Below are 27,365 nucleotides of genomic sequence, written 5' to 3'. Positions count from 1 at the left end.
CTGGACTTCCAGTGTTTTCTCCTAGATTCTCTGACCAGAATCCAGTCGCCAGGAATAAAGGACTGGAGGGTGGAAGTGGCTGTTTCCTTCACCGTCTGTGAAACTTGAGAAAACACAGTGGACAGGTTTTGACAGTAAAACAACATCCTATTTTCACACAAAGATGTGGAAAAAAATTATCTTGTTTAACCAAGATCACATCACATAGAACCAAAGAAATGAATTCTAACGTAACTATGTGTCACTATGAATTTAACGAAAGCAACATAAAGAAAATCCAGATGTTTTTTAACTGCAATTCAGTTCCATTAACAATAGTTAAAAAACAGTTTTAACTATTTCATTAACCTTTTAATAGTAAAACACATAAATTTAAATATCATGCTACATCCTTAATTATTATTTTAAAAAAACATGTTTTTAAGGCAACAATCACTACAAACATTTTGATTCTATTATCTCATAAACAGTGTTAAAACACAGGAAGGGAGGTGCTGAGCGTTACCATGAAAGCAAAGGTGTGAACCAACCTGGTAGGTGGGCAGAGTCAGGCAGAACTAACCACTGATGGGCAGCCTATGGGCGGACCCCACAGTTTCTTCATTCCAACCCATCTTAGTGAACCTTAAACTGCAAAACTGTTAACATGCACCTACCTCAGACACAAGCTGCTTCTTAACTCTCCTGAAAACTCAAAGTTTTATTCAATCTGGGATTTAGAAACATTATTCTAAACATGGATTATTTTGTCATGCAACATATAAACAAACATTCATTCCAACAAAACAAAGACAAAACATCAAAGACAGACAAATGACCAAATTTGAAGCTTCAAGAATTAAAAGACATTTTTAGCAATCTCTTTTCAAAATATGTTTTCTCAGCCATATCTTTTAATGCTGTAATTGATCAATTTTGTTATGACAATAAGAAGCTTGTCTCCAAACTGGACTTTTTTCCACATAGCATTTCAAAGGGAGGACAAACATAATTTTCCTTAATTTGGCTATTTAAATTTTGAGAGTTGGGGAGAAACGTATTTCTAGAACCCCTCTTTTACAATCCAAATGCTGATAAATGTTCCAATATTTTATGATTTAGTAATCTGAAATTACCCTGTGTACCTTTCTACTCCTATGTATTCTTTTAATCTTTAAACCCTAAGAAATTAGTGTTGAGAGAGCCTTTATTTCTTTTCTTTCCCTAAAATAAAGGATTTTTACTTGTCTTTATTCCGTTATAAAAATCCTAACCTTGGGTCCAACCAAAAACTCTTCAGCCCCAATCTGTGTTCCCCAGAGTAGACATTTTGAGTATTATTGCATTTCAAAGCCACCAAATGACTGGAACCCATCATTGGCTTAGATCTGTTTTAATAGGTAATCGGTCTACCTTTAATTAAGTATTATAATTTTATGGACCCAAAATCTATAGCTTACGGGCTTCAGGAGTCCAGGAACCACAGATTGAATACTACTGCATTGAACAATGATGTTAGCTTTCTGCAGAGATTGGAGGATTGGCTAAATATCCCCAGACCTGTTGTATTATTTCTGCTCGGACAATAATCAGATTTAAAAATCACTAGTTCACAGCTCCTAATTTACCTCAGATCATATTTGCTCCTAACCCAGTTCATAAGAAGCTTCAGACAAACATTACGCTAAAAAGCCAAAAACAAAACAAACAAAAACACAGATCTGTTTTAAAATAAAGAAAAAGCATGCTTAAAAAACTTGGTACTGTGGTGGAAAATAACTCCACGGTTCTGAAGGCCTTTCTATGCAGCGTCTTTTAGGTAACATGAGATTAGTTTAATTTTTGTGTGGTACCACTGTCCAATCAGAATCTTTCTTATCTTAAAAAATAACCACATGTTTTCCATTCTCATTTTAAAAGTTTGTTTTACCAAGGAAACAAAACCAATTACTCTCAAAAATGTAAAATGTTTTAGCTGGTGATATCTTAGAAAACAAGTGTTTCAAAATTTCTGCGCAGCACAGAACTGATTAGGTTTTCGTTCCTTCTCCAAAGGGAGAAAAAAGAACCTGCAGAACCCAGCCTTTCATAGTTTTTGTCAGGACTTGATATAAGGTACAGTGTAAATAAACACGCTGCATGAATCAGAAGAGGGAAAGAAAAAACATAATTTTATAACCTCTTCCCAGCACCTGCTGTGAAAAACAATGAATTTGTACTTTCCACAAGCGTCAGTTAGCACTTGCGGACAAAAACTGCACCCCACTGTAAGTACTGTGTCAGAGACTGTATGAAGACCATCTGCAGTAAAACTAAGCCTGTTTTAATGAGGTCTCTTCCCATTAGATTTATGGGATACAAACTCTGACAACAGAAAAAAATGCCTGAAGGAGAAGCCCATCAGGTGTTACACATGCGATGGGTTTTGAAAATGCTCCTTCATGAGATCTGTCCTGAGAATGACATAGAAACACATGGTTACTGCTGAGTTTTGGAGATGTTGTAACTTCCTCTGCTTTTTAATAACTTTTAATAACTAGAATAATTGACCCTGAATATTCCATGACAAAAGAGAACTTGCTTCTCTAAAAGAATTAACTGGAAAGTATCAAATGAGCTAAGTTATCACCCTTTTGAATATACTTTTCTAACCCTAAAATAATATTTTAACCCGCTATATCTGTCAACATCAGGCAAGCGTGTCACATGAGCAGTGGTTAATAAGCGTTCATTGCAGAAAATAGGAAAAGATTTATGCAAATGTGTGTGTGCGTTTGTACGTTACCCCCCCCCCAGTTTCCCCCCAGTTTCTTGATTGCTCCAGAGTCAGACTGTCATGGCACACAGTCCTCTATCAGTCCAAAAAAAAAACCAGGCCCTTCCCAGATGTGTTGGTGGGACATTCACTCCTTCCTTGTCCACTTTAACTTCTCCAGGAGGGAGAAAGAACTTTGCTCCGGCCTGTTTCTCTTCTGCCCGCATAAGATGTGCTTTCAATATAAATCCAGTCTATCGCTCTTCTGGCTCTGGCAAACAGCATGGATTGATGTCCATCTCAATTGGTTTGGGGCCAGACTTCTTCTGAGTTTCGTTCTGGTGGAAACTCACACTGTAATTTACAGCAAGCAGGCAGACAGGCAGGCAGGCAGGCAGGCAGACCCTCTCTCTTTCAGGCCATGCTGAAGAAGCGTCTCTGGTGGAGTAGCTATGGGAAGGGCAGATTTCTAAAGTCCAGACTCAAAAACGCAGATGTTGCACTCAAATCCCATATATATGTGTGTTTGTGTGTGTGTGTGAGACAGAAGAAAAAGTTTAGTATAGGTTCAGATTTTGCACACAGATATATTATCAGTCAGTCAGTTGTCCACGTGCCTGTCACTTTCTTCTACAACATGTACTATACTCCTTTCTAAAACAACTTTCTTTTCCCATCTCTAATGTCCCTTTTCACTTTTACCTTCTTTTCGACTGATCGCAATATTTAAGAAAAACGAAACTTCCTGCAGGAAAGTTTTAACTCTTTAACCCCTTAATTGATCAACTCTGTGCTTTTTAATCTTTTTATTATGTTTTTTATTTTTCCCATCTCCATCCATCAACTGTTTTACTTTAAACTATTTAAACTATATATACTTTTTTAAACTATTTAACTTATTTACACTCAAACTTCCACGCTGTGAAAAACCAAACTTATCTTCCCAAATTAAAGCACATTTAACACAATCATCCCCACTTTTTCCTTTCATTATTTTATAAATCACAGAGTCTGGAGAAGGAGGCACCCCTGACGTCAGGCCTCTAAGGTTCCGGAACCATTTTTTTTTTCCTTTTTACCCATTCAGCGGCACGTCTGCTGTCTGGTTTTTCTCCTTTATGAGGTGTAGAAAATTGCAAAAAACCACCCGCAAAACCCTGTGTTTTGCTTTATCCTATTGTTACCAATAAGAGCCTCCCTGTATTCCTTTACAGGGTGACCTGGCCCTCAGCTGATGTCCTCCCTCTCGCAACTCCGGAACCTAATTAATTAGTTAGGAGATGATGGTTAATGTGTAATAAAAAGTAATATACATTATATCATACAGAGCAACTTCTCACCCAGATATATTTGTAGACAAATTGTTTGGATCCAATCGACCAGAAGCCGCAGGCGGGCATGAAGACTCCCCTCCGTAAAATGGAGGTGGACTGAGGGCAACGTCTCCAGGCTGGCCAGGCGTCTGTATCCCCTCCTGCGGTTTCCTCTGGCACGTTAGATCCTGTTTGTGACGCCAAAATTGTAGTGGAATTTTCTTATCAAAGTGGGAGAGAAAATTAACTCATTAAAAGAGCAAAACCGGGCTTTGTCTTTATGACCTTGTCACTGAGGTTAGTCAGTGAAACAGAGCCCCGATCAACATTTACACACAGTATTTAAAGAGTATGTGGGTGTTACCTCAACTTCAAAGAGTCTGTTTTATGGCCCTAGATCCTCTTTGGGTCAGGGGTAACAAAGTTATCTATGAGCAGACCCATCTGCTCTTCCTGAGACATCACCCTAAAGCATGGGTTTTAACCATTAAACGTCTGATAATGGTTTTACAGACCGACTCCTCTAGGGTAACAAAACACAGAGGTCAGAGGGGAGAGAGGTAAGGGAAGTTCAGAGAAAAAGAACAACACACCCTTATGTGGAACACTGAAATAAGCACATATGTTGATTAAGATTGCTATCTCTACCTAGAATTGCAAGGCTACCTAGCTGTTCAATTGTTTTTTTTTGTAACCAGCTTCTGTATTTTTTATTAATACAGCAGATAAGTTAAAAATGTTTCAGTGCCAGTTGATCAATACTTACCATCCTGAGGCAATAGGAGTGCCCACCTTCCATTGCCTGACCTGGAGGCATCATCATGATGCCTGGACCTAATACTGGATCCACTGCTGCGCCTAACACCATTTCAGTTTATTTTAGTCACTTGGGTGTTTTATAACTGACATAATACAAGACCATGCCATAACACAGAAATAGGCTAACCCCTATTGGTTGGGCAACAATAAGGGCTGGAAACTAACCAACCAGAAGAAGCTAAATGCTACTGAAGCATTGCCTTATCATGTTTCTTTACCTGTAGAGATGGACATCAAGAATTTATTTTTGTTTATTTGACTGAGCCATGTGCAAAAGGAAGGAGGATACAGTCACAACACCTACCTTATTGAAATGGTTATGGGTAAGACTCCAAATTTAGAGGGCACCACACACACCTGACAGAAAGACAAGACTAATTTATAAACACACAACTAAACCTTTGGCGTGTCTTATAAACAATAATAAATGTGAACTGGTCTTTAAAGACTGCTGCTCAACTTCATTTGAAAACATATCAGATAAAATTAGGTGATCAGGCTTAACATTCACAAAGGATCAGAAAAATACAAGTTCTGTTAATGTTTAACCTCTAATTTAAAAGACTTGAGAGATGGTTATTAAGAGATCTTTCAGTAGCAAGTTGTACTCTGCTGGCAGTTTTTGGACAACATTTCATCTTAAATTATTTTTCTCACATTTACTTGTGGCAAAAATGTTGCTCTATGTGCAATTTCTTCATATTTTCTTTATGCTGAAATATGGTGATATAGATTTTTTATTTTCCTGTACCCCTGACTTTCGTTTGGTTATGTTTACACTTTGTTCAACTTGATTTTATATTATTGTTTATTGCTAATTAAGCTTTCTAAAATTCAGAACCAGCATTGTGAAATCTTTCTACATGGTTTCAAAAATGACCACTTTGTGACGAAATGTGTGGACAAGGCCTGATTTGTCTTCCACAATGGAAATAAACATCTCATTGTGTACTTAAAAGTTATAATAATTCATTTTCTAACCCACATTGTTTTATTTGCCATAATAAAATTAGGGGGCCACAGTAAACACAAGAGGCAACATAGACAGAGGTTTTAGCTAACATTAGCTGAAGAGGTGCAAGTCAATAGAGTCAGCAGGGTTTGGTAGTTTAAGACAACAAAGCTAAAACATCTAACACATAAAATGAAGTAAGCAGAATCAAACGTTTGAGTTTATTGCAGTGAGTTGAGCACAGTCATTTACTTCATCTCCAGCAGAAACAAATGCCGAATACCACCACTTTTGAATGAAGCCGTGCTACTCAGCAAGAGCACCGTTGTTTGATTAAGTCATGACCAAGTGCTGCCTCAGCCTACCAGAGTGGTGTTGACTGGTTCAAATCAGAATGTTGTGGTTCCAAAGTGAATTTAATACAATTCTTCTTTTTCTTAATTGCGGGAAAGCAAACAACTTCACTGGTACACACCAAAACCTACTGTACATGAGTGTGTAAGTTCATAGCCACAGTAAAAATTTAGAAATTAGCTTTTTGGATAAAATATAATAATAATATTTCATTAATTGAATAATAATAAAATGAAAGTGAAATGAAAATAACATTTTAAAAAGTTGAGGAAATGAATGAAAATGTAATAAAAAAATCAACATACCTAACAAATTAATTAAATTATGTTTAATTTGGAATAATTTATATTCATATTAAGAAAATAAAATAATAAATCTGCACCTGTCTTAGATGTTTATATGACCTTCAAAAGTCTGATGTCCAAACATTGAACTGCCTACAAGAGGGGTCATTGTTATACGTCCAAATTAAGGACCTTGTTAGCACATCGTGGAGACGTCCAGAATAGGTCTTCGAACAACGGACTCAACATAGACCTGAACTGCACGTTCGTTAGACCTCTATTGTTTAGTGGGTTCTAATTGTTATCAAAATGTCATCTTTTTAAGATGCATTTTATATCAGAAGATATTCTCCCCGATGTTGATTTTTAAGCCAACTGAACTGACCACAAGAGGGAATGTTTAGACATATGCAACGTAAGGAATGATGTTGCGATCCTTGTTTAAATTAGCTTTTATTAAGGCTGTTAACATGAAACGCTCCACTTCAAATGGAAACAGCTTTTCTGATCTGCACCTCACGAATTGACAGAGTATAGTAATCGTATGGGATTTTCAAAAATGTTGATGTGGACAATGATCTTGTTGTTCCACTAAACCATGAAGTAATGTCTATCTCAGCCACAGCTGCGCTGGTGCAGTCCTCCTCCTATAAAATGAAGTAACCGTCCAGGATCTGTTACTTAGTAAAATGCCTCCACTACAGCCAAACTCATCTGTTCTCTGATTGGATTGTTAAATGTGTGATTGACATGACATTGGCAGATCGGCTGAGAGAAAGAAAGTTCCTGTCAAAATTCGTACTTGCAAGTTGAAACTCACACGCAAGTTAGGGAACTTAAGCACAGGGGTTGACATGCAGTTTTTAGCTTGTTTTCTGTAAACAGACCTTAACAAAGAAAATTTCCAACTTGTGTAATTATTTTTTACATGAACAAATCTGTTTTACACCAAGCTACCACACCCTGATGGCGGTTAGACGCTCGAAGCTCCTCTGGATCTTTCTCCAGAAGCAACCCCTTTCTGTCAGGGTTTGGACTTTTTTGGACTTTTGTTGTGGTTTTGTGTTTGTTTAATTTTTGTCCAGGTGTTTTCTAGTTTGGGTTTTGCAGTTTGTTTATTTCCTTTTGCCCCCTGTTAGTTTTGTTCCCCCTACTGCCTCCTAGTGTGTGTTGTTTTCTCTCCTCTCATTCTTAGTTTCTTAGTGGTTGCTTTCTTATTACTTTGTGTGGTATTATTATTATTATTATTGTTATTGTGATTATTATAGTTCTTTGTCTTCCTTGGATTCTCTAGTTTAGTTTCTCATTTAGTATCCCTGTGTTTATTTATGTTAGGTATTTGTTCTCACTCCTAGTTTAGTTTCTATTGCTCCAGCCTCCCTTATAGGTTAGCTTTAGTTATTGTTTACTTTTTATTCTAGTCCTCGTTCCTTCTGCTTCATCCTCGTTTTGTTCTTTCATTGTTGTTTTAGGTTTGTTTACTTTTGTAGTCTGGGTTTCTTTATGGTTTCTATTTTGTTAAGTCCTTAGATTTTAGGTTGTTGTGTCCCCTCCAGTTTCTCAGTTTCCTTTTGTTCATGTTTGTTCTTGAATCTTATGTTTTATTTATTTTGGTCTATAGTTTCGTTTAGGTCTGCTCACTGTTTTGTTAATTAGTCCTTTTCCTCATGTTTTAGTCTTCGTATTAGGTTCACCTGCTCCCTCTGTCTCCCTGCGTCCGTGTCTTACCTGTTCCCTGTTTTCTTATATTAGTTGGTCTGTGTTCTTAGTTCCTCGCTGGTTCCTTCTGTTCGTTCTGTTCACTACCTATGATTAAGTACTAACAGTACTATAAACAGTACTATACGTTTAACACTTTTGATCTAAATAAGGCAGAGGAATGGTTACAGAGATCAGCGCTGATGCTCCCGTTCTGGATCGGCTTAATGTTTTTACCTCTGAATAACTTTTCTCATCTCTGTGCAAACCACCAAAACTTGAAATGTTATTGAGGTGCTCACACTAACACTGGCTGTCATTGCAGTTGATTAGAAACAGAAGTCTCCAACTTTCCTTAATAACAGATGGATGGACTTAGTTTTAAACTCGTTGTTTCTACAGTTTGGCTTTGATTTTTTCCTACTTAGTGTGATATGAACTGGTTTTGGTCATCTGTGGTTTTAAACACATGAGGAAAACTATAAAACAGAATGGAGTTTCACAACATTTATTTTCTGAATGCTTAGATCTATCTCTTGCTCTCCCTGCACCTTTCTACTGTTTCTACCTATAGTTGTTGATCAGTAGTGTTTATAATACATGTGCAATTCTAATAAAATTGATTGTACAGTAGTAAATCTTTGACTAGTGCCCAAACTGTACATTGCATATTGTATACACAAAGAGCTTTTTTATTCTAATTATGTGATGCTTTGCTTTGTAGCTGGCAGAATCTCAGTTTCGTTGGACTAGTTCCATTTTCTTTTGAACAACTGTAATCCACCCTGTTTTTAGACAGATTTACTTTTATATGACATCATTCTGTATTCATCTTTCTGCCTTAAAATTACTTTTAGCCCCATCTTAGCACAATCATGTTCAGCAATATACTAAAGAAATGGCTGTACGTCGACCACATACTTTATGTTATGGTATGGTATGTTTCTGTACACCCATCAGGAGTGTTTTATTGTAACCATAATTCAGTCTTTTTTATACTTCCTCTCTTTAGCCTCTTCCAGCTCTTTTAATATTTTTTGCTCTGAAGGATTCCTGATAGGAGGGGACGTGCTGCGCCTCCTCCATGGTCATATGGACGAATGTCTGACTGTTCCATCTGGGGAGCATGGAGAGGAACAGAGAAGGTAATATGTGCTGATCGTTAAAAATCTTTAGAAAAAAGTTCATATTTTGGAGTCCTCCCTGTGTATTATCTTTTGTTTAAAATAAAACTTAATTATCATGTGTGTGAAACTTGGAACACCATGGAAGAATAACATTTTCTATTGCTCATGTTATTACTAACAACATTTTATTATTAGTTTACCTTTAACAAATTAATAATCTTAGGTCGAGAATCTTATGTTTTTTCTTTAGATTTTAGAGTTTTAAAGTTACCTCTATTAGTTTTTGTATTCTTTACATCAAAAACAGTCGGTTGTATCCCTACAGATGTCACCATTAGTGTTTAGCTGCTGCTTGCAGAGAGACGAACATCTTTCTGCAGGCAGCAGCTCCTGAAGATGTTCCCACTGGATGCAGCCATATTGTTTAAGACCACCATTGAAGGTGTCTGTGTACTCCCACTCGCTGACAGCAATTTTGTGTCTGTGATACTGACTCATCCAGGTGAACAGAGATTGCTGTACACAGTGGTGGAATAAACTGCTAAGGGATGTTTTGAATGCCAAAGGAACTGTTTGTAGTTTGGGGTAATGGGATCATTTTCTCTCAAGGTCAGTGCATTATGAAGGAGGACCGGTTTCAAGTCATGCTAGGTCCCTATGGAGGCTAGAGACACTGCGTGTCATGTAAGTAGAATATACTCATAGTGTTTGTTGAAATGAGATCACTGCAGATACTAACTGATCCATACATAACTAGTCTCCTACACACTGAGTGAGTAATGGTGTTCTGTGTGTGTCAAGAAGTTTTCAGTTCCTGCCTCTGAGTAATGGACAGCTCTCACCGTACTCCTGGCTGCAGAATGTCAGAGTACAAGTTAAAAATGTAACACATTTTACTCAAACTGTGTGCGTCACAAGCCTTTATACAACTGTGACGGTTGCTAAGTACCAGCACTGTCACAGCTTGATGGTATGCTTTGAATGGTTTGCAGACCAATGCCATGCATGGTTGCCATGTATTAGATTGTCTACACTGGCCACCTGAATGCAACATTAACCAGACTTTGTTCTATTTCATATTTCAGAGACTATGAAAATTATTTTCTGTAACATACACACATGAAGAAATGTTAGGATATAATATAGATTTTTACAAAAACTGGCTGACACTTTCATCACTAATTAGGATAATAATAGAGAATCCATAAAAATTTGGGTTTAACTCATCAGTCACCAGCACACCCAAGGTGATGAATATTACAATTATAACTAAAAGACTTTATAAAGACATCATATATTGATAAACATGTCAAGCTCACCAATAATCTTTAGTGTCTCAGTATCTTTCTCAGATAAAGTATCCGTTGCTGGTTGAATACAAGGCAGTAGGTGTAATTTTAAGCACAGAGCAAATATCTTTTACTGACTTCATGACACGACATGGAGTGTGAAAACTTTACTCACATCACATGACGCTAGTTAATAAAACATTTCTTAAACAGCTGGTTAGTTTTTGACTGTGTAGATCTAATTAAATAAATTATTATTTGCTATAAACAAGATAGCCTGCAGGACAGAATGGTGATAATATTTTATAATTTTGTTTTATTTTATTTCTAGTTTACACAACCCCAACTAATTTCTCAGACAGTAAAAAGTAAAACCTCTGGGATACCAACAAGGTCTGAGTTGTACAGATGCCTGTTTATAATAAGGTGTTGTTTAGGATTTATTAAAACTCTAGCATGAGCAGTTATGCTTCAGGCTTGAGCCTGTGTTTGCTGTTTGTTTATCCAGGTGGAGTGGGAGTCACATCCGTTGGGGTCAGCCATTCAGACTCAGACATGTGACCACAGGGAAGTATCTAAGTCTGACAGAAGATAAGTCTCTTCTCCTGATGCACAAAGAGAAAGCTGATGTCAGGTCTACTGCCTTCTGCTTCAGGTCGTCCAAGGTAAATGCTCAGCACAGACCACCACAGTGCCTATGAACAGAAGTGACAACCTCACTGAGTTTTTTGTTCTCTGCTGCCTGTCAGGAAAAGCTGGACCCTGGTGTGAGGAAGGAGGTGGATGGGATGGGTATGCCAGACATCAAGTATGGTGACTCTGTGTGCTATATTCAACATGTCAGCACCTCTCTGTGGCTTACATACCAAACTGTTGATGCAAAGTGTGCCCGCATGGGTGGAGTACAGAGAAAGGTATCATACTATATGTTTTATACTTTAATCATTGATTTGTTTTCAGCAGACCTGTTGTATTTGACCATAAGAAAGCAACATATGGTGGTGTAGGGGTGCAGCGGTGGTTGATGCGGCTGTCCTGGGTTCAAGTCCTGGACCTGGTGACCTTTGCCAAATGTCTCCCCCCCTCTTTCCTGTATACCTACTGTCAAAAAATAAAAAATAAAGGCCTGTAGTGCTGCAAAAAAAAAAAAATATATATATATATATATATATATTTAAGTCTATATAAGTCTAGAGGTGCACCGATCAATAAGATTGTGTCTGATTGTTTAGTAACAAAAAACCTATTCTCTACTCTAAATTAAATAAAATAGATTTTACTAAACAATAAACAGTTTGTTATGAAACAAAAACACCAATTATTTCTTATAAACCATCTAAAGTTAAAGAGCTCTCTCTCTTTGCGACATAAGTATTTATACAAAGTAAAGCCAACTCCAAGAATTACCACTTATCTTATTTCTTTAAAATAAATATAACTCACTAACCTTTTACAGGATAAACTAAAAGTGTTGGCTAAGTTCAGACATGAACTTAGATACCACTGTGATTTAATGTTATGGTATAGATTATTAAATCCTTAAATTATTTATTGCAGTTAAACATAAGTCTGAAGAACCCTTTTAATCATGAATATTTATTATTAATTTGCTATAGCAGCAGATGCAGTTTCACACTGTCTGTGGAGAGAGAGCAGTCTTTGTTACACAGCTTTGCAGTTCAACAGGATTTCAGACATTTAAAAGCAAAGACCAAAGGATTACAGAGTTTACATTCATCTGTCAGCATCATATATTAGTTATTAGCATCATTAGCCCTTTTTGAAGAAGTAGTGCAGTTTGCACTGTTAGCATTACTAACATCAGACACTGTGTGTATTCCCTGTGAGTGGGTAAGTCTTTAACTGTGAAACATGAACTAATCCAGCATTTTCCTCACCAGACAGATTTGAATTTTTCAGAAGGATACAGCATAACAACTTCCAGCTTCCTGTTATCTGCTGATGTGTAAATCCCCTTTGTGGCAACCTGCAACCTGAACTGTCGTTCAGTTTCCTTTCAGGAAGCTTCTGACCTCATTTTTAAACCTTACTGACACTGAAAATAGCAAACTGAGTCTCAGCAATAACTTTCTAAATTAAAAGTGTTTACAGTGTAATTTAAAAGACTTTTCAGGTTTTTAGTTTTCTGCTCATTCAGAGATTATGGCCTGTCTGTAATAAAAATGTCTGATTCTGGTCTTTGGTGTATCTCTAGACCAAACTAGCTGAAAAGCCACCATTAAACTTTTGAAATGAGCATTGAGAGTCATCGCTGCCATCCAGACCAAGTTCACAGGAGTACATTTTAACATGGTCTAGGCTTGGTGGATATTGTGACACTATATAATTTTGAAAATCCCAGTTAATTCAGAGGGATAATCAATAAGTGATTCCGCATTATGTGGGGAATTTGTTGTTTTTGTTTCTTTGTTTCAGGCCATCATGCATCATGAGGGTCACATGGACGACGGGCTCACACTGTCTCGGTCCCAACATGAGGAGAGCCACACTGCCAGGGTTATCCGCAGCACCGTCTTTCTGTTCAACCTGTTCATAAGGTGCATTATGCTGCACACTCTCATCCTCCCAGCTTTATCTACTGTGTAGAGATGCACATAAAGAGAGATGTGACAGCAGAGCACTGGCAGAGTAAAACACAGAGACTGGAACTTGGAGAAAATGCATCTTCTAAGTACCTTCTCACACCTTCTCATTGTAAAATAAACTTGGAATAGGAGAACTAAGATGGTTGCTCATTTCTCTGTTTATTTTACAAAATAATTACTGAATCTTACAGATCTTAATAGAAAAAAATTCTGATGAGAAGATTTTTTCATGCTTTTTTGCACGGCCTTCACAAATTAAACTAGGAGCTCGACTAAGAAACTGTCAGCCCAAACAGTTCTGGTTGGACTCCACTATAGCGTCTTCCAAAGCAAACCTAAAAAAATTAGCTTTTCTTATAAAGTGCATCTAAATCAAGCTGTGTCTCCTTCTTATGAGGAAAAATATTATCAGTGTTTTAAAATTGTCCTGAGCACAGAAACAAGGAAAAGCTGTAGTAGTTACACCCATAACGTTAGTGAACAGTGGGATTACTTTCTTGCGTGCTGTCATTTTCCTTAATCAGCAGTTTGAAATGTAACTTAAGTTCTGGCTAGAGCAGAGATAAGCAGATAAGACATGGTTTAAGATATGGTTGACCGGGTAATGTTCCTGATGTTTAACAGAACACACTGGGTTCATTAGGTGGGTGTTCTCTGAGGGTGAATGTCTCCTCCTAGAGGTAGTTGCAAAATCTTGATACCTCATTTTATCATGATCCTTGTGAAGAGCAAAGTCAAAGCTGGATTTGAGCTCGATACTGAAGCAGCTTTTTCTTAATTAATATGTCTGTGTGACAAGAATACCCTGCAGGAACACTCTGAGGACTTCAGTTCAGACCTGCAAACTGCAGCCTTGCTGGTCAAAGCAACCCTCTTCATAAGCCATTCTGACACAGAGAGCTGTATGTAAGTGTGCCTTTTAGTTCAACCAAGCTATGAAGTGCAGGAACATTATTTCCTGCACACTAAGACAGAAACTTTGTTGTGTCTGAGACAGTGGACGGTTTTCTAAAACATCTCTGCAGATCCGTAGAGAAACATGAGGGAGGGATTAGCCTCAACAGTTCCCAACAAAATTGCTGCAGCAAAAACCTGTCACAAAACGTTTTAAACTCGGCATAGATTTACTTTAGGCAGAGAGGCGGCCTTGATGTAGGATGTAGGTGAGTAGACAGAAGCAATGAAGCACTGGGAAAGCAAGGGATGGGCAGGGATAAAATGAGGAAGCGTTTTAGATTGAAGGATTCAGAACATTTAGAGTTAAAAATTAAATACAGTAAAAACTCAATCCAAAACAATCTGCCAAGTTAAATATCCATTACCAAAATCAATAAGGACCAGAACTAGATAAATATGTTTACAGTGAGATTATGGATCACTGAGAAGATTGTAGGAGAAAGACTTTAAATGCAGAAGCATCCAAACAGAGCTCCTGCAGAATCCTTTATCATGCTCCATGAAAATATATAAATGCATTATGTCTGCAGAAGGCAGGAGAAAAAAGATATGTGAGGACCATTTTATTGTTTTAGGTTATGTTGGGATATAAGAAATAAAGCGTCAATGTTAGTTTACATTACAAGTTCAAAGAACACAGGTCAGAGGTGAAAATGTGGAGGAGTTGATCAACAGAAACACTGAGAAAGAAAGGCTTTGGAAAAGAGAAAAGGACAAGAACACTAAAAACAGAGAAAGACAACATTGTAAAAGTAAATATTCACCTTGCTTGGTCTTGTTTTCCTGTAGCCTTTAAATGTATTGGAAAAGAAGCCAAATTAGAAACCTTGATTACTTCCCTTGACTCTACAGAAAAGTAATGACCCCTACAAATGATGAGCCCCCGACCCCACTCTGTGATTTTACGTGGCCCACTACCTCATGGCTGTTTTCCCCAATCACTTCCACTTTGTTTTAATACCTCTAACGGCTGACTGTGGAGTATTTAGTAGTGAGGAAATGTAACCACTGGACTTAGTAAACAGGTGGTATCCTATGTTACCATGCTGGAATTCATTCTTTCATAAATGCTTGAAGAAGCAGCTTGAATGACTAGGTGCTGAATTTTATACACCTGTGGACATGGAAGTGATTGGAACACCTAAAGTCAATGATTTGTATAACCAATACTATATACAGGTCCTTCTCAAAATATTAGCATATTGTGATAAAGTTTATTATTTTCCATAATGTCATGATGAAAATTTAACAATCATATATTTTAGATTCATTGCACACTAACTGAAATATTTCAGGTCTTTTATTGTCTTAATATGGATGATTTTGGCATACAGCTCATGAAAACCCAAAATTCCTATCTCACAAAATTAGCATATCATTAAAAGGGTCTCTAAACGAGCTATGAACCTAATCATCTGAATCAACGAGTTAACTCTAAACACCTGCAAACGATTCCTGAGGCCTTTAAAACTCCCAGCCTGGTTCATCACTCAAAACCCCAATCATGGGTAAGACTGCCGACCTGACTGCTGTCCAGAAGGCCACTATTGACACCCTCAAGCAAGAGGGTAAGACACAGAAAGAAATTTCTGAACGAATAGGCTGTTCCCAGAGTGCTGTATCAAGGCACCTCAGTGGGAAGTCTGTGGGAAGGAAAAAGTGTGGCAGAAAACGCTGCACAACGAGAAGAGGTGACCGGACCCTGAGGAAGATTGTGGAGAAGGGCCGATTCCAGACCTTGGGGGACCTGCGGAAGCAGTGGACTGAGTCTGGAGTAGAAACATCCAGAGCCACCGTGCACAGGCGTGTGCAGGAAATGGGCTACAGGTGCCGCATTCCCCAGGTCAAGCCACTTTTGAACCAGAAATAGCGGCAGAAGCGCCTGACCTGGGCTACAGAGAAGCAGCACTGGACTGTTGCTCAGTGGTCCAAAGTACTTTTTTCGGATGAAAGCAAACTCTGCATGTCATTCGGAAATCAAGGAGCCAGAGTCTGGAGGAAGACTGGGGAGAAGGAAATGCCAAAATGCCAGAAGTCCAGTGTCAAGTACCCACAGTCAGGGATGGTCTGGGGTGCCGTGTCAGCTGCTGGTGTTGGTCCACTGTGTTTTATCAAGGGCAGGGTCAATGCAGCTAGCTATCAGGAGAGTTTGGAGCACTTCATGCTTCCATCTGCTGAAAAGCTTTATGGAGATGAAGATTTCATTTTTCTGCACGACCTGGCACCTGCTCACAGTGCCAAAACCACTGGTAAATGGTTTACTGACCATGGTATCACTGTGCTCAATTGGCCTGCCAACTCTCCTGACCTGAACCCCATAGAGAATCTGTGGGATATTGTGAAGAGAACGTTGAGAGACTCAAGACCCAACACTCTGGATGACCTAAAGGCCGCTATTGAAGCATCCTGGGCCTCCATAAGACCTCAGCAGTGCCACAGGCTGATTGCCTCCATGCCACGCCGCATTGAAGCAGTCATTTCTGTCAAAGGATTCCCGACCAAGTATTGAGTGCATAACTGTACATGATTATTTGAAGGTTGACGTTTTTTGTATTAAAAACACTTTTCTTTTATTGGTCGGATGAAATATGCTAATTTTGTGAGATAGGAATTTTGGGTTTTCATGAGCTGTATGCCACAATCATCCGTATTAAGACAATAAAAGACCTGAAATATTTCAGTTAGTGTGCAATGAATCTAAAATATATGAATGTTAAATTTTCATCATGACATTATGGAAAATAATGAACTTTATCACAATATGCTAATATTTTGAGAAGGACCTGTATTAGACATGGCCTCATATCTCATTTTATCAACTGCAATGATGGTCATTCTGTTCTTTGTAATCTGTAGGGGTCTGGACACAGTGAGAAAGAAGGGAAAAAGTTCTACCATAGATCTTCCAATAGACTCAGTCAGCCTGAGTCTCCAGGATCTGATTGGCTACTTCCAACCACCTGAAGATCACCTGGACCATGAAGACAAACAGAACCGGCTGCGAGCTCTAAAAAACAGACAGAACCTCTTCCAGGAGGAGGTATGCAGCAGTTCCAGGTGTGCGCGTGTGTGTGTGTGTGTGTGTGTGTGTGTGTGTGTGTGTGTTTGTGTTATAGCGCCTCTTTCTCAATGCCAGACCAAATAGACCTTTGGTTTATTCATGATTTCAGCTTCAGGTCTTACCACAGGGAGATTGCCAGTCCCAACACATGACCACAGCCTTGTACTGGGCCCCTAGAAGAGATGAGGAAAAGATCATTCACCATTCATATTTAATTCCACAGAACAGGGTTAGGTGTCCCTGAGTACAGCGGGCAACTATCTCCTCCAAGGTTTCACCTGGATGTGCTGATAACAATGTGATGAAGGGCATTTGTACATTCACTGACCTCTCCACCTACGGAGGACGTCTGCACAGATTTTTCAGGTTGCTGTCTGCCAAAGAGGCAATTTCTGCGCCGCTGGGTGGCCTGGAAGGTAGAGTCATCCTCCTCTCCCTCAATGTTGTCCACATCAAAGAGGTCAGAGGTTTCCTCATTACCCTTTTCAAGTTTTCCAGCCGTTCATCACCCCCTCAGGTAGAGGGGCATGAAGTGAAACTCCTTCTCCATCATATCCGCCAGCTTGTAGAAGCCTGCGGCTGATGCCGTTCACATGACGCTACAGCTGAAGTAAACAAGAGGAACAGCTTCTGGCTGTTAAAACCACTCACAATAGCTTCAGGCATAAAAGAGAAAACCAGGCATACCTGAGGTTAGCCATTACTTTAGTGTGTTTAAAGATGAGGCTCCCTACTGGAGAGTGAGCCCCCATCTTTGGTCTTTGGTTCCGAATCAATGGCAGGAGTTGCAATAATATAACAGAGTTTTGTAGTTTATCCTGTAAACCTTGAGATAAAGCCTGCTTAGTGTGACATGTTAGCTGGAGTTAAACCACCATTTCGCAAGCAGTTGATGCTACAAAAACACTAAGCTCACATTTATGCATTAGCTTGAGTGGTTGAGACATTCCTTATTCTTTTAATAAAGCCTGGGTGGCTGATGGAACAGTTTGCCTTTATGTGGCCAGGGTTCCAAACTACTGTCCAATAAAAAAATTTTTTATTTCAATGGACTTTCTCAGCATGGTCCAGCTTATCTGAGACAGGGTCATATAGGTAACAGGTCCAGTAGGGAATACCAAGATTTAGCTCTTGGAGATGCCTAGAAGGTATCCTAATCAAAGAGTCAGACCACTTCAGCGGACTCCTTTCTCGTGACCATAGGTGGGGGTCAGAATGGTAATGAACAGCAAATTGAGAGCTTTCCTTTTGGGCTCAGCTCTTTCTTCACCATCACAGACCTATAAATACTAATAATACAATGCTTTATTTGGTACTTGCTGTGTGTTTCTCCACATTTTTTAAGTTTTTGACTAAACTCAAGCAAGGCAATAGAAGGCTGGTCATAATATTAAAATCCAGAAAGCAGCAAATAAAATACGAATATATTTTATCCATCTGAAGAAAACAATCATCTGTTATAGAGCAGTAAAGCCAGAAGCATTGCCTGATGATTTTAGAGAAAAAGAGAAAAAAACTCCTTCTGTTTCTGTAGGGGATGATCAGCCTGGTGCTGGAGTGTATTGATCGCCTCCATGTGTACAGCAGTGCAGCTCACTTTGCTGAGGTAGTTGGACGGGAGGCTGCAGAGGCCTGGAGCTCCATCCTGAACTCCTTATATCAGCTACTGGGTACATACAATATATAGAGATGTGGACAAGTTTCACTCAGCAACAGCTACAGCTGACATCTTGTGTAATCCACCTTCCTGTGTTGTTTTAAGCTGCACTGATCCGAGGAAACAGGAAAAACTGTGCTCAGTTTTCTGGCTCTCTCGACTGGCTGATAAGCAGACTGGAGCGACTTGAAGCTTCTTCAGGTACATCAGCCTATACTTTAACAGGACGTGGAAAACATCTCTTAAGTCATACATGTGTATGTTTTTGGCAGAGAAAAATTGAATTTAGGAGAAAAATTAACCAGGAATTCTTTGTGCTTTGTGATGACTTCACAACATGGAACCTCAGGATTTAATTATTAAGATAAAGTGATGAATTTCAGAGTCTCATTTAATTAGAACAAAGTTATTGCTGCAAAACGTTATTTAAAATTCTATTTGATTTTGTTTTGGAAACCCTCATTGTCTGGGAAGGCAGTGTTAAACTGTATCATATGAGGACAGTACTATCACAGTGATATCATTTAAGGCTGCCTTGAAGTAAATTTTTTTCTGCCTTTGTCTGGGCCAAAGTATTATTCTAATTTCAAATAATAAAAATAATTATTATTATACGTATACTGAAGAAGGATCTCCTAAAAATAATTATTGTACAAGAGAACACCAAGGTTCCTTACATTAGCTCAGGAGGCCATCCAGAGTAAGTGCCTCACTAAGCAGTTTGTTCCTCAGATGCTCTGGACCAACAAATTAAAAGTATTTCAATCTTTAAAGCATGTTTGTTGTCTGATTAGTTGATTGACTAATTATTTGATCAGTCTGATAAAATAATTGATTGTTTGATGGTTTATCCCAGGGATCTTGGAGGTGCTTCATTGTGTGCTGGTGGAAAGCCCTGAGGCCCTGAACATCATCAAAGAGGGACACATCAAATCTATTATTTCTCTTCTGGACAAGCATGGACGCAACCATAAGGTAGTTTACCCCTGTAGAATTGACTTAATCAAATTCCTAAAGTCCCAAATCGCAGCCATGTTGGATTTACTCGCTTAGAGTAAATCCAACATGGCTCGAGGCCAGCTTTACGCAGGGGCAAGCGGGGGCAATGCCACCTCAAACAAATGCCTGGCCCCTGCAAATCAATTCTCAATCACACAAGCACCACCCCCCTCCCTCCTCCTCTTACACTTAAGGGCATAACATAATCGCCCTTACTTGACACCGCGGACATACGCGCGGACTCAAGGCGGACATCTGCCGGACGTGTCAGCGCAAAGGTCAATTTTCACAACCGCGTACACGATGTTATGCTTAACATTATAGCGCTGCCAAAAAACATGGCTTCTGGACCGATGTTTCTTTAGAAAAAGAGCTGGAGAGGGGAGCATTTTGGCACCATACATGCTGAGAAACGCTTGCCTATATGTTTTGTAAAATCCAGCTGTTGACTGATGTTTGCCAGGCTAAATGAAGAGACAGAGAGGGAGATATACAACCAAACACAAATTAAACCATTTCACTTATTTCACATTATTACTTTGATGGTAAAGTCTGATGAAGAAAATTAAAATCATGTCCATAACCATTTGTCTGAATGTCTAGTAACTCTGACAATAAGGAGTTGATAATAGAAACAAACATAGTATTTTAAAATTCCAGCATGCTGACCAACACTCTGTCCTTTGTAGGTAAAAGATACTTTAACTCAAGGAGCTCTTTTCATGCAAGCATTTCTACTTCAACAGTTGAGAAATCATTTTGCTCGGTAGTTAACATTACAGGCTAAGATATGTTGAAGGCTAAATTTAATGCTGTATGATATAGAGCAGCAAACAAAAAATGAATGATTAATAAATAGGAAAATGTTCATTAGCTGTGTGTTTGATTTTATTAGCATAATAATAGACCCAATGATAGCATTAACCATCTAAAGTAGGTTTGTGATTTGAAATGAAAGGTAGGTCTTAAGTTGAGCTACATGAAAGTGTGGAGAGTTATATTGATATTGGTAATGTTATATTGTTAATGTAATGTTTCATCTCTGTCAGAAAACAGTCAAATAATGTATACTGTTTTCTCACCTGATTCAGTGAGTCTCTTTTGATCATGCTGTATAGCAGAACATTGATTTCTTTCTTTTACAAATTTTGCAGCATAATGCCAAGAAAAGAGAGACTATAAAACCATAAATATATCATGTTTATTTAATTTAAATTTTATAAATACATTTGGCAATAGTTTTCTGGCTTTAGCACCTGCCTCCACAAATGTCTGTGCATGTTCTGACCAGCACCAGTTAGAATTGACATCTGGTGCTGGTCTGGTTTTAGCTTTTTGGATATTTATTGTATTTTCACCCTTCAGCATGATGCCATCTCTCAATATATGGTCAAAGCTCAAAGTAAAGGCTCCACCTCATTCTATATTAGAAGAACTCTTAACAGCATTTACAATTGATCAGTCTAATTTCACAGTGACAGTTGATTAACCAATGACCATCACTGATTGATGATGTCAAGTTCAACAGATTCTCTTTTTCAAAATGAATAAGCTATAAGTAAAAAGAAACATTTTGAGATGTGCAGGTTTTTACTTTTCTGCCACCAATGACAACTATTTTGATTTGATTAATTACTAAAAACATTCCAAATGTTGTGAAAAGCAGCCCACATTTTTACAACCTGCCCAAAGCTATTTTTTTCCAGTCCAACATGTTCAAAAGAAGCCCAACTGGAAGGAAACCAGTGCAGTCTGGCTAATTGTACAGTACTACACAGTTTACCTCAATCCCATAAAGAAAACACTAATCAACAACAACAATAAACATGTGCATGCGCATAATGTGTACCAATGATGAAGCCCCCTTCATATTTCTGCCTGTCCCCTGCCTAGAAACGGCCCTGTTTTGGCTAAGTACAACTTTTTCTGGAACACAGAGGGGAGAACAAGTATTTAATACACGGCTGATTTTGCAGGTTTTCCCACTTGCAAAGCACGTAGAAGTCTTTCATTTTTATCCTAGGTACCATTCAGCTGTGAGTGACAGAAACTAAAACAAAAATCCACAGAGTCACATTGTGTAATTTCTAAGTAATTCATTTGCATGTTATTGCATGAGATCAGTATTTGATACATCAGAAAAACAAAACTTAATATTTGGTACAGTAACCTTTGTTTGCAGTTCCAGATATCAGATGTTTTCTGTAGTTCTTGACAAGGTTTGCACACACTGCAGCATTTTTGACCATTCCTCTATACAGATCTTCTCCAGATCCTTCAGGTTTCAGGGCTGTCGCTGAGCAATAAGGACTTAAAGGTCCCTCCAAAGATTTTCAATTGGGTTCAGGTCTGGAGACTGGCTAGGCCATTCCAGGACCTTAATATTCTTCTTATGGAGCCACTCCTTAGTTGCCCTGGCTGTGTGCTTCGGGTCATTGTCATGCTGGAAGACCCAGCCACGACCCATCTTCAACGCCCTTACTGAGGGAAGGAGGTTGTTGGCTAAGATCTCCTGATACATGGCCCCATCCATCCTCCCCTCATTACGGTGCAGTCATCCTGTCCCCTTTGCAGAAAAGCATAGCCAAAGAATGATGTTATGTTTCCACCTCCATGCTTCATGAAGGTGGAAATCCCGCAGCACCTTGCGTCTGCTGCAGGATTTTAATCCATGACAGCATAGTATGTTACTAATGGTCTGCTTTGAGACTGTGGTCCCAGCTGTCTTCAGGTCATTCACTAGGTCCTGCTGTGTAGTTCTGGGCTGATTCCGCACCTTCCTCGTGATCATTGATGCCCCACGAGGTGAGATCTTCCATGGAGCCTCAGACTGAGGAAAATTGACCGTCATCTTGAACTTCTTCCATTTTCTTATAATTGGGCCAACAGTTGTTGCCTTCTCACCAAGCTGCTTGGCTATTTTCCTGTAGCCCATCCCAGCCTTGTGCAGATCTACTATTTTATCCCTCATTTTTTTACACAGCTCTCTGGTCTTGGTCATTGTGGAGAGGTTGAGTTTGTTTGACTGAATGTGTGGACAGGTGTCTTTTATACAAATAACGAGTTCAAACAGGTGCAATTAATACAGGTAATGAGTGGAGAACAGGAGGGCTTCTTAAAGAAGAACTAACAGGCCTGTGAAGCTGGGATTCTTACTGGTTTTTAGGTGCAAAAAATACTTATGTCATGCAAATGAATTACTTAAAAATTACACAATGTGATTTTCTGGATTTTTGTTTTAGATTTCATCGGTCACAGTTATAAAAATTAAAGACTTCTTCATGCTTTGCAAGTTGGAAAACCTGCAGAATCAGCAGTGTATCAAAAACCTGTTCTCCTCACTGTATTTTAGGATGTTTGTGATGAAAAATCAAACCGATCAAAATTTTCTGATATAGTCTGGAAAAAGGAGAAAGAGCAATGTCATAAAAAGAACTACAGTTAATCAGCAGAAGAAGATCCAAATGAAAGGATTGTTGGTTGAAATGTGGTGTCAGAGCTTCTTCTGGGCATTATTTATAAAGTTAATAATTTGATGCCAAGTCAGTACACTCCTTACTGCATGAATTTAGTTTTGTTTTCAGACGGGTTCTAAATTAAGTTGAGATTGTTAATTTAAATAAAGCTCATAGACAAATATAGCTCAGATATTGGTTTAGACATTTAGAATGCAAATTAGCCAAATTAGGCAATAAATCCAACCACTAGAAAGTGGTTCTAATTTGATTGTTGGTATGTGTTGAATATACATCAACAGGCATTACATACATTACATATGCAACCTTGGCCGTGTGGTTGTGGTGTGAGGCAAATTCGCAACAACAGTCTACAAGGGGAATGGGTTTCCAGCTCTGGTCCTCAAGAGCTACTTCTTTGCAACATTTAAATGTATTCCTGTTCTAATGCACCTGAATCAGCTGAATGGCTCATTAACAGGCCTAAGCAGACCTTAATGACATGCTTAGGAGGTAATTCCATTATTTTTATTCAGATGTGTTGTTGCAGGGATGTATCTGAAAGTTGCTTGGCAGTACTTCCTGACGGCCGGAGTTAGTGATCCCTGGGTTACACTCCTGGGACGTATTAAATCAGAAACACAAAGTAAAAGAATGTATGTGTTGTGGCTGTCATGAGAGTAGAGCTTGGAGCAGACAAGAAGTCTTCACACCGTGTAGGGAGAAGGTGCACACCATGCGGGGGGGACAGACGTAAACAGAGCACAAGTGTACACATCGCAGAGTGCCAGATTCAAATGAAGCAAGCAGAATTATCCATTTCCCAAGAGCACACTTTCTTGCATCTACAGTATTTTGATGTTTCCCTACTTCAACACATCAAATATAACTCAGCAAATTTGGAGGAGATAATAAGAAATGTGTGCAGCAGCAGGACAGTAAGACAGTGGCACTGAGGACCTGAACAGGGAATGTCAGTGCTACCGATCCAGTACATTCATGCAGAGCAATCAGGTCGTTGGTGCACCCAGCAGGGAAACACAAATAACTAACATTCAAGAGATATATACTTAACAAACCTAAAGCCAGGAAATATTAATAATCAACATAACCCCTGGCTAATGGTTCATACCTGACATAAAATGTAGTGAGCGCACTAGACTATTGTTCAAATTGTTCTAGCTAGCCACAGATGTCTCCTCCGCTCCTTTATTCTGTTCTTTTTACGGAATATAATAATATTACAATATACAACTGCAATACATTTAAACAATAATTAGGTTGCATTAGGTTGCAAGTATGATGGTGGCAGCATCATGCTGAGGGGCTGTTTCACTTGCAGTGTTACTGGTGCACAGGGAAGACGAAATTCTTCAACATAATCTCCAAATGACAAGGAAACGATTGAATTTGGACAGAGTTGGCTGTTTTAAGAGGATAAATAATCTCCAAAACACATCATAATAGATTCTGGAATAGAAATGCATGCTAACATTAAGCTTCTGGAAAACCCTGATCTTAACAATAGTTAAAATACTTGGATTATTGTTATCGCCTGGTCTATGCCAGAATCAGACCAATTAAAAAATAAATAAACCATTGCCAAGAAGAGTGACCCAATGTTTATGCAGTTATGCCAGAAGTTTTCTGATGGCCTCAAAAAGGTATGATTCAGGTTCAGCTTACTAAGCAACATTTACGCAAACTTTAGTGTGAATGCCTGTTTTAAGCATCTTGTATGAAATTTGCAATACAATTCAGACTTGTGCTGCAGAATGGACTAAATAAGTAATTAGAAGTGCAAAACTGCTGTAAACATCTGATTATCACTGTAGGAAACAGGTTTGTGGATCTGGTAAAAAAAAAAAAGCTGAGCCTATTTTTACAATTTTTGTTCTTTATGGTAAAATAACATGGTTGTGATTGGGATATAAAATGGATCTGATTTTTGTTGTAAAATGAACCCAGCATGATGAACGGAGCAATTGTAAAACAAATGGTCAGGCTAGTTTTGTCACACTCTTATTGATTTATTGACTGTCTAAAGTTCTAACTTATCTTTAGAGATGTTTGCTGACAACACTGTTTGGTCATGATGTGGTTATCTCTTTCAAATCATGGTTATTCTCGGGTACAGTTTGAGGAACATCAGCTATAGTTAGGAGATTATGAACTCTACGTAGAAATTCACAGTTTATTGTTTCCCATAGCAAAGGTTCATTCTTTGTGATCAGTCAGTTTATTAGGCTAATGTTTTATGTGTGTGTGTTTGCAGTCACAGCAATGGTGTTCTATGGTCTGTTTGTAATGTCTAGGTCCTGGATGTGTTGTGTTCGCTGTGTGTATGTAATGGTGTGGCAGTGCGCTCCAACCAGCACCTGATCTGTGATAACCTGTTGCCAGGACGAGATCTGCTACTGCAGACCCGCCTCATCAACCACGCAAGCAGGTATACAGACACACACACACACACACACACACACACACACACACACACACACACACACACACTGCTGTTGAGACATGTATGCATTATGCAAGTGTGTGCTTGTCAATGTGAGCGAATCAATGCAGGCATGTTGTGATGTTCTTCTGATTTCTTCTGATCATTTTATGATAAAGTAGATTTCATTAACCTGCTTTAAATATGGAGAGACATTGTTGTTAGTAAGATTTTTTATTTAGTCCCATCTAAGAATGAAAAGCCTTTTTTGTCTGATTGACAAACTAAACTGACTCCAGTGAAATGAAACACTCATATACATTTGGTTTTGTGGACATTAAAGCAATGAATCCAGCACCACCTTCAGTGCTTCATCTCGTGTCATTATTGTCATCAAGTTATCATATCAACACCGGTATTTTTCTCAACAGTATGCATCCAAACATCTTCCTTGGAGTCAGTGATGGCTCTGCCCAGTACAAAAAGTGGTACTATGAACTCATTGTGGATCAGACGGTGCCATTTGTCACAGCTGAGCCCACTCACCTTAGGGTTGGCTGGGCCAATACCAGTGGCTACGGACCGTACCCCAGTGGAGGGGAGGGCTGGGGAGGCAATGGGGTTGGTGATGATCTCTACTCCTACGGCTTTGATGGACTTCATCTTTGGTCAGGTAAGCTTTGTGATCACACAGTATTTATGCAGCATGAAAAGATCATTGTGGCTTGTTCTTATTCTTTAGCATATTTACTATGTACAGTGCCTTGCAAATATATTCATACACCTTGAACCTTTTCCTTCCAGGAAGCCAGAGCTGCAATGGAATCATTTAATTTCAAGATCATTTATGTGTTTAAATGGCTCAGTTAAAGTCCAGTGCAGAGAACTTGTGGTAAGAGTTGACTACTGATGTTGACAGAAACGATTCAAATCCAATATAGCAAAGATATGTACAATCAAACATCCACTGGACTGGGTGCCGGATCAAAAATGTGAATTAGGAAAAAACACCAATATGGATCTGCAAACAAACTCAAGCTCCCACATCAACACTTTACCATTTCAGGTACAAATGGTACAAAAACAAAGTATTTACAAATAGCCTCCCTCATTAAATAGCCTTATCACCTTATCTTCACACATCATTAGTTGTCTGCAGAAGGTTGTGAGTTTGATTCAACCTTCCTATGAAATGTGCTAATATTCTACTGGGCACGTTGTATGAGTATGACTGGTTACAGAAAGGGCATTCAATGTAGGGACAATGACAGGTAAATGCATAGAGCTCCCAGACATGCTAGAGAGAAGGAAAGACTCACCAGATGACCAGATGGAAGGGAAGCAAGGCCAGGAGCCTCTAAAGGGGTATCAAACTGTTCTACCATGTTTCATTGTCCGATGAGCTAACCCCTCCCTCCTACTTCCCTATGTCTAAAGGGATTGCTCAATCCAGCTCTCCATCAAACGGGTCCGGACTTCCCTAAACCTGAAAGATCTTACTAAGCAGGTTTACTGAAAGTTCTGTTTAAGCTGGTGTCGGGAAATGACTTGCCTAGCTTCTGACAGCCTTCATACAAAAGTCTCGCCCTTGTTCAACTGGAGGTCTGGACGACTGAG

General features: G+C 38.8%; 1 protein-coding gene across 1 annotated transcript in view; it reads left to right on the top strand.

Annotated features, from left to right (window-relative positions):
- The window catches only part of ryr2a (ryanodine receptor 2a (cardiac)), a 301,990-nt gene that overhangs the window by 119,694 nt on the left and 154,931 nt on the right, over positions 1-27,365 (top strand). Inside the window, exons 8-18 of the mRNA XM_047377164.1 lie at positions 9,203-9,299; positions 9,891-9,965; positions 11,079-11,235; positions 11,320-11,484; positions 13,007-13,128; positions 16,990-17,173; positions 18,729-18,864; positions 18,957-19,052; positions 19,708-19,826; positions 25,621-25,754; positions 26,180-26,421. Coding sequence (XP_047233120.1) covers positions 9,203-9,299; positions 9,891-9,965; positions 11,079-11,235; positions 11,320-11,484; positions 13,007-13,128; positions 16,990-17,173; positions 18,729-18,864; positions 18,957-19,052; positions 19,708-19,826; positions 25,621-25,754; positions 26,180-26,421 — 1,527 coding nt within the window. The remainder of the gene's footprint in view (positions 1-9,202; positions 9,300-9,890; positions 9,966-11,078; positions 11,236-11,319; positions 11,485-13,006; positions 13,129-16,989; positions 17,174-18,728; positions 18,865-18,956; positions 19,053-19,707; positions 19,827-25,620; positions 25,755-26,179; positions 26,422-27,365) is intronic.

This window comes from Girardinichthys multiradiatus, chromosome 10 (genome assembly GCF_021462225.1).
Source record: "Girardinichthys multiradiatus isolate DD_20200921_A chromosome 10, DD_fGirMul_XY1, whole genome shotgun sequence".
NCBI lineage: Eukaryota > Metazoa > Chordata > Actinopteri > Cyprinodontiformes > Goodeidae > Girardinichthys > Girardinichthys multiradiatus.
This window is presented reverse-complemented; position numbering and strand designations above follow the sequence as displayed.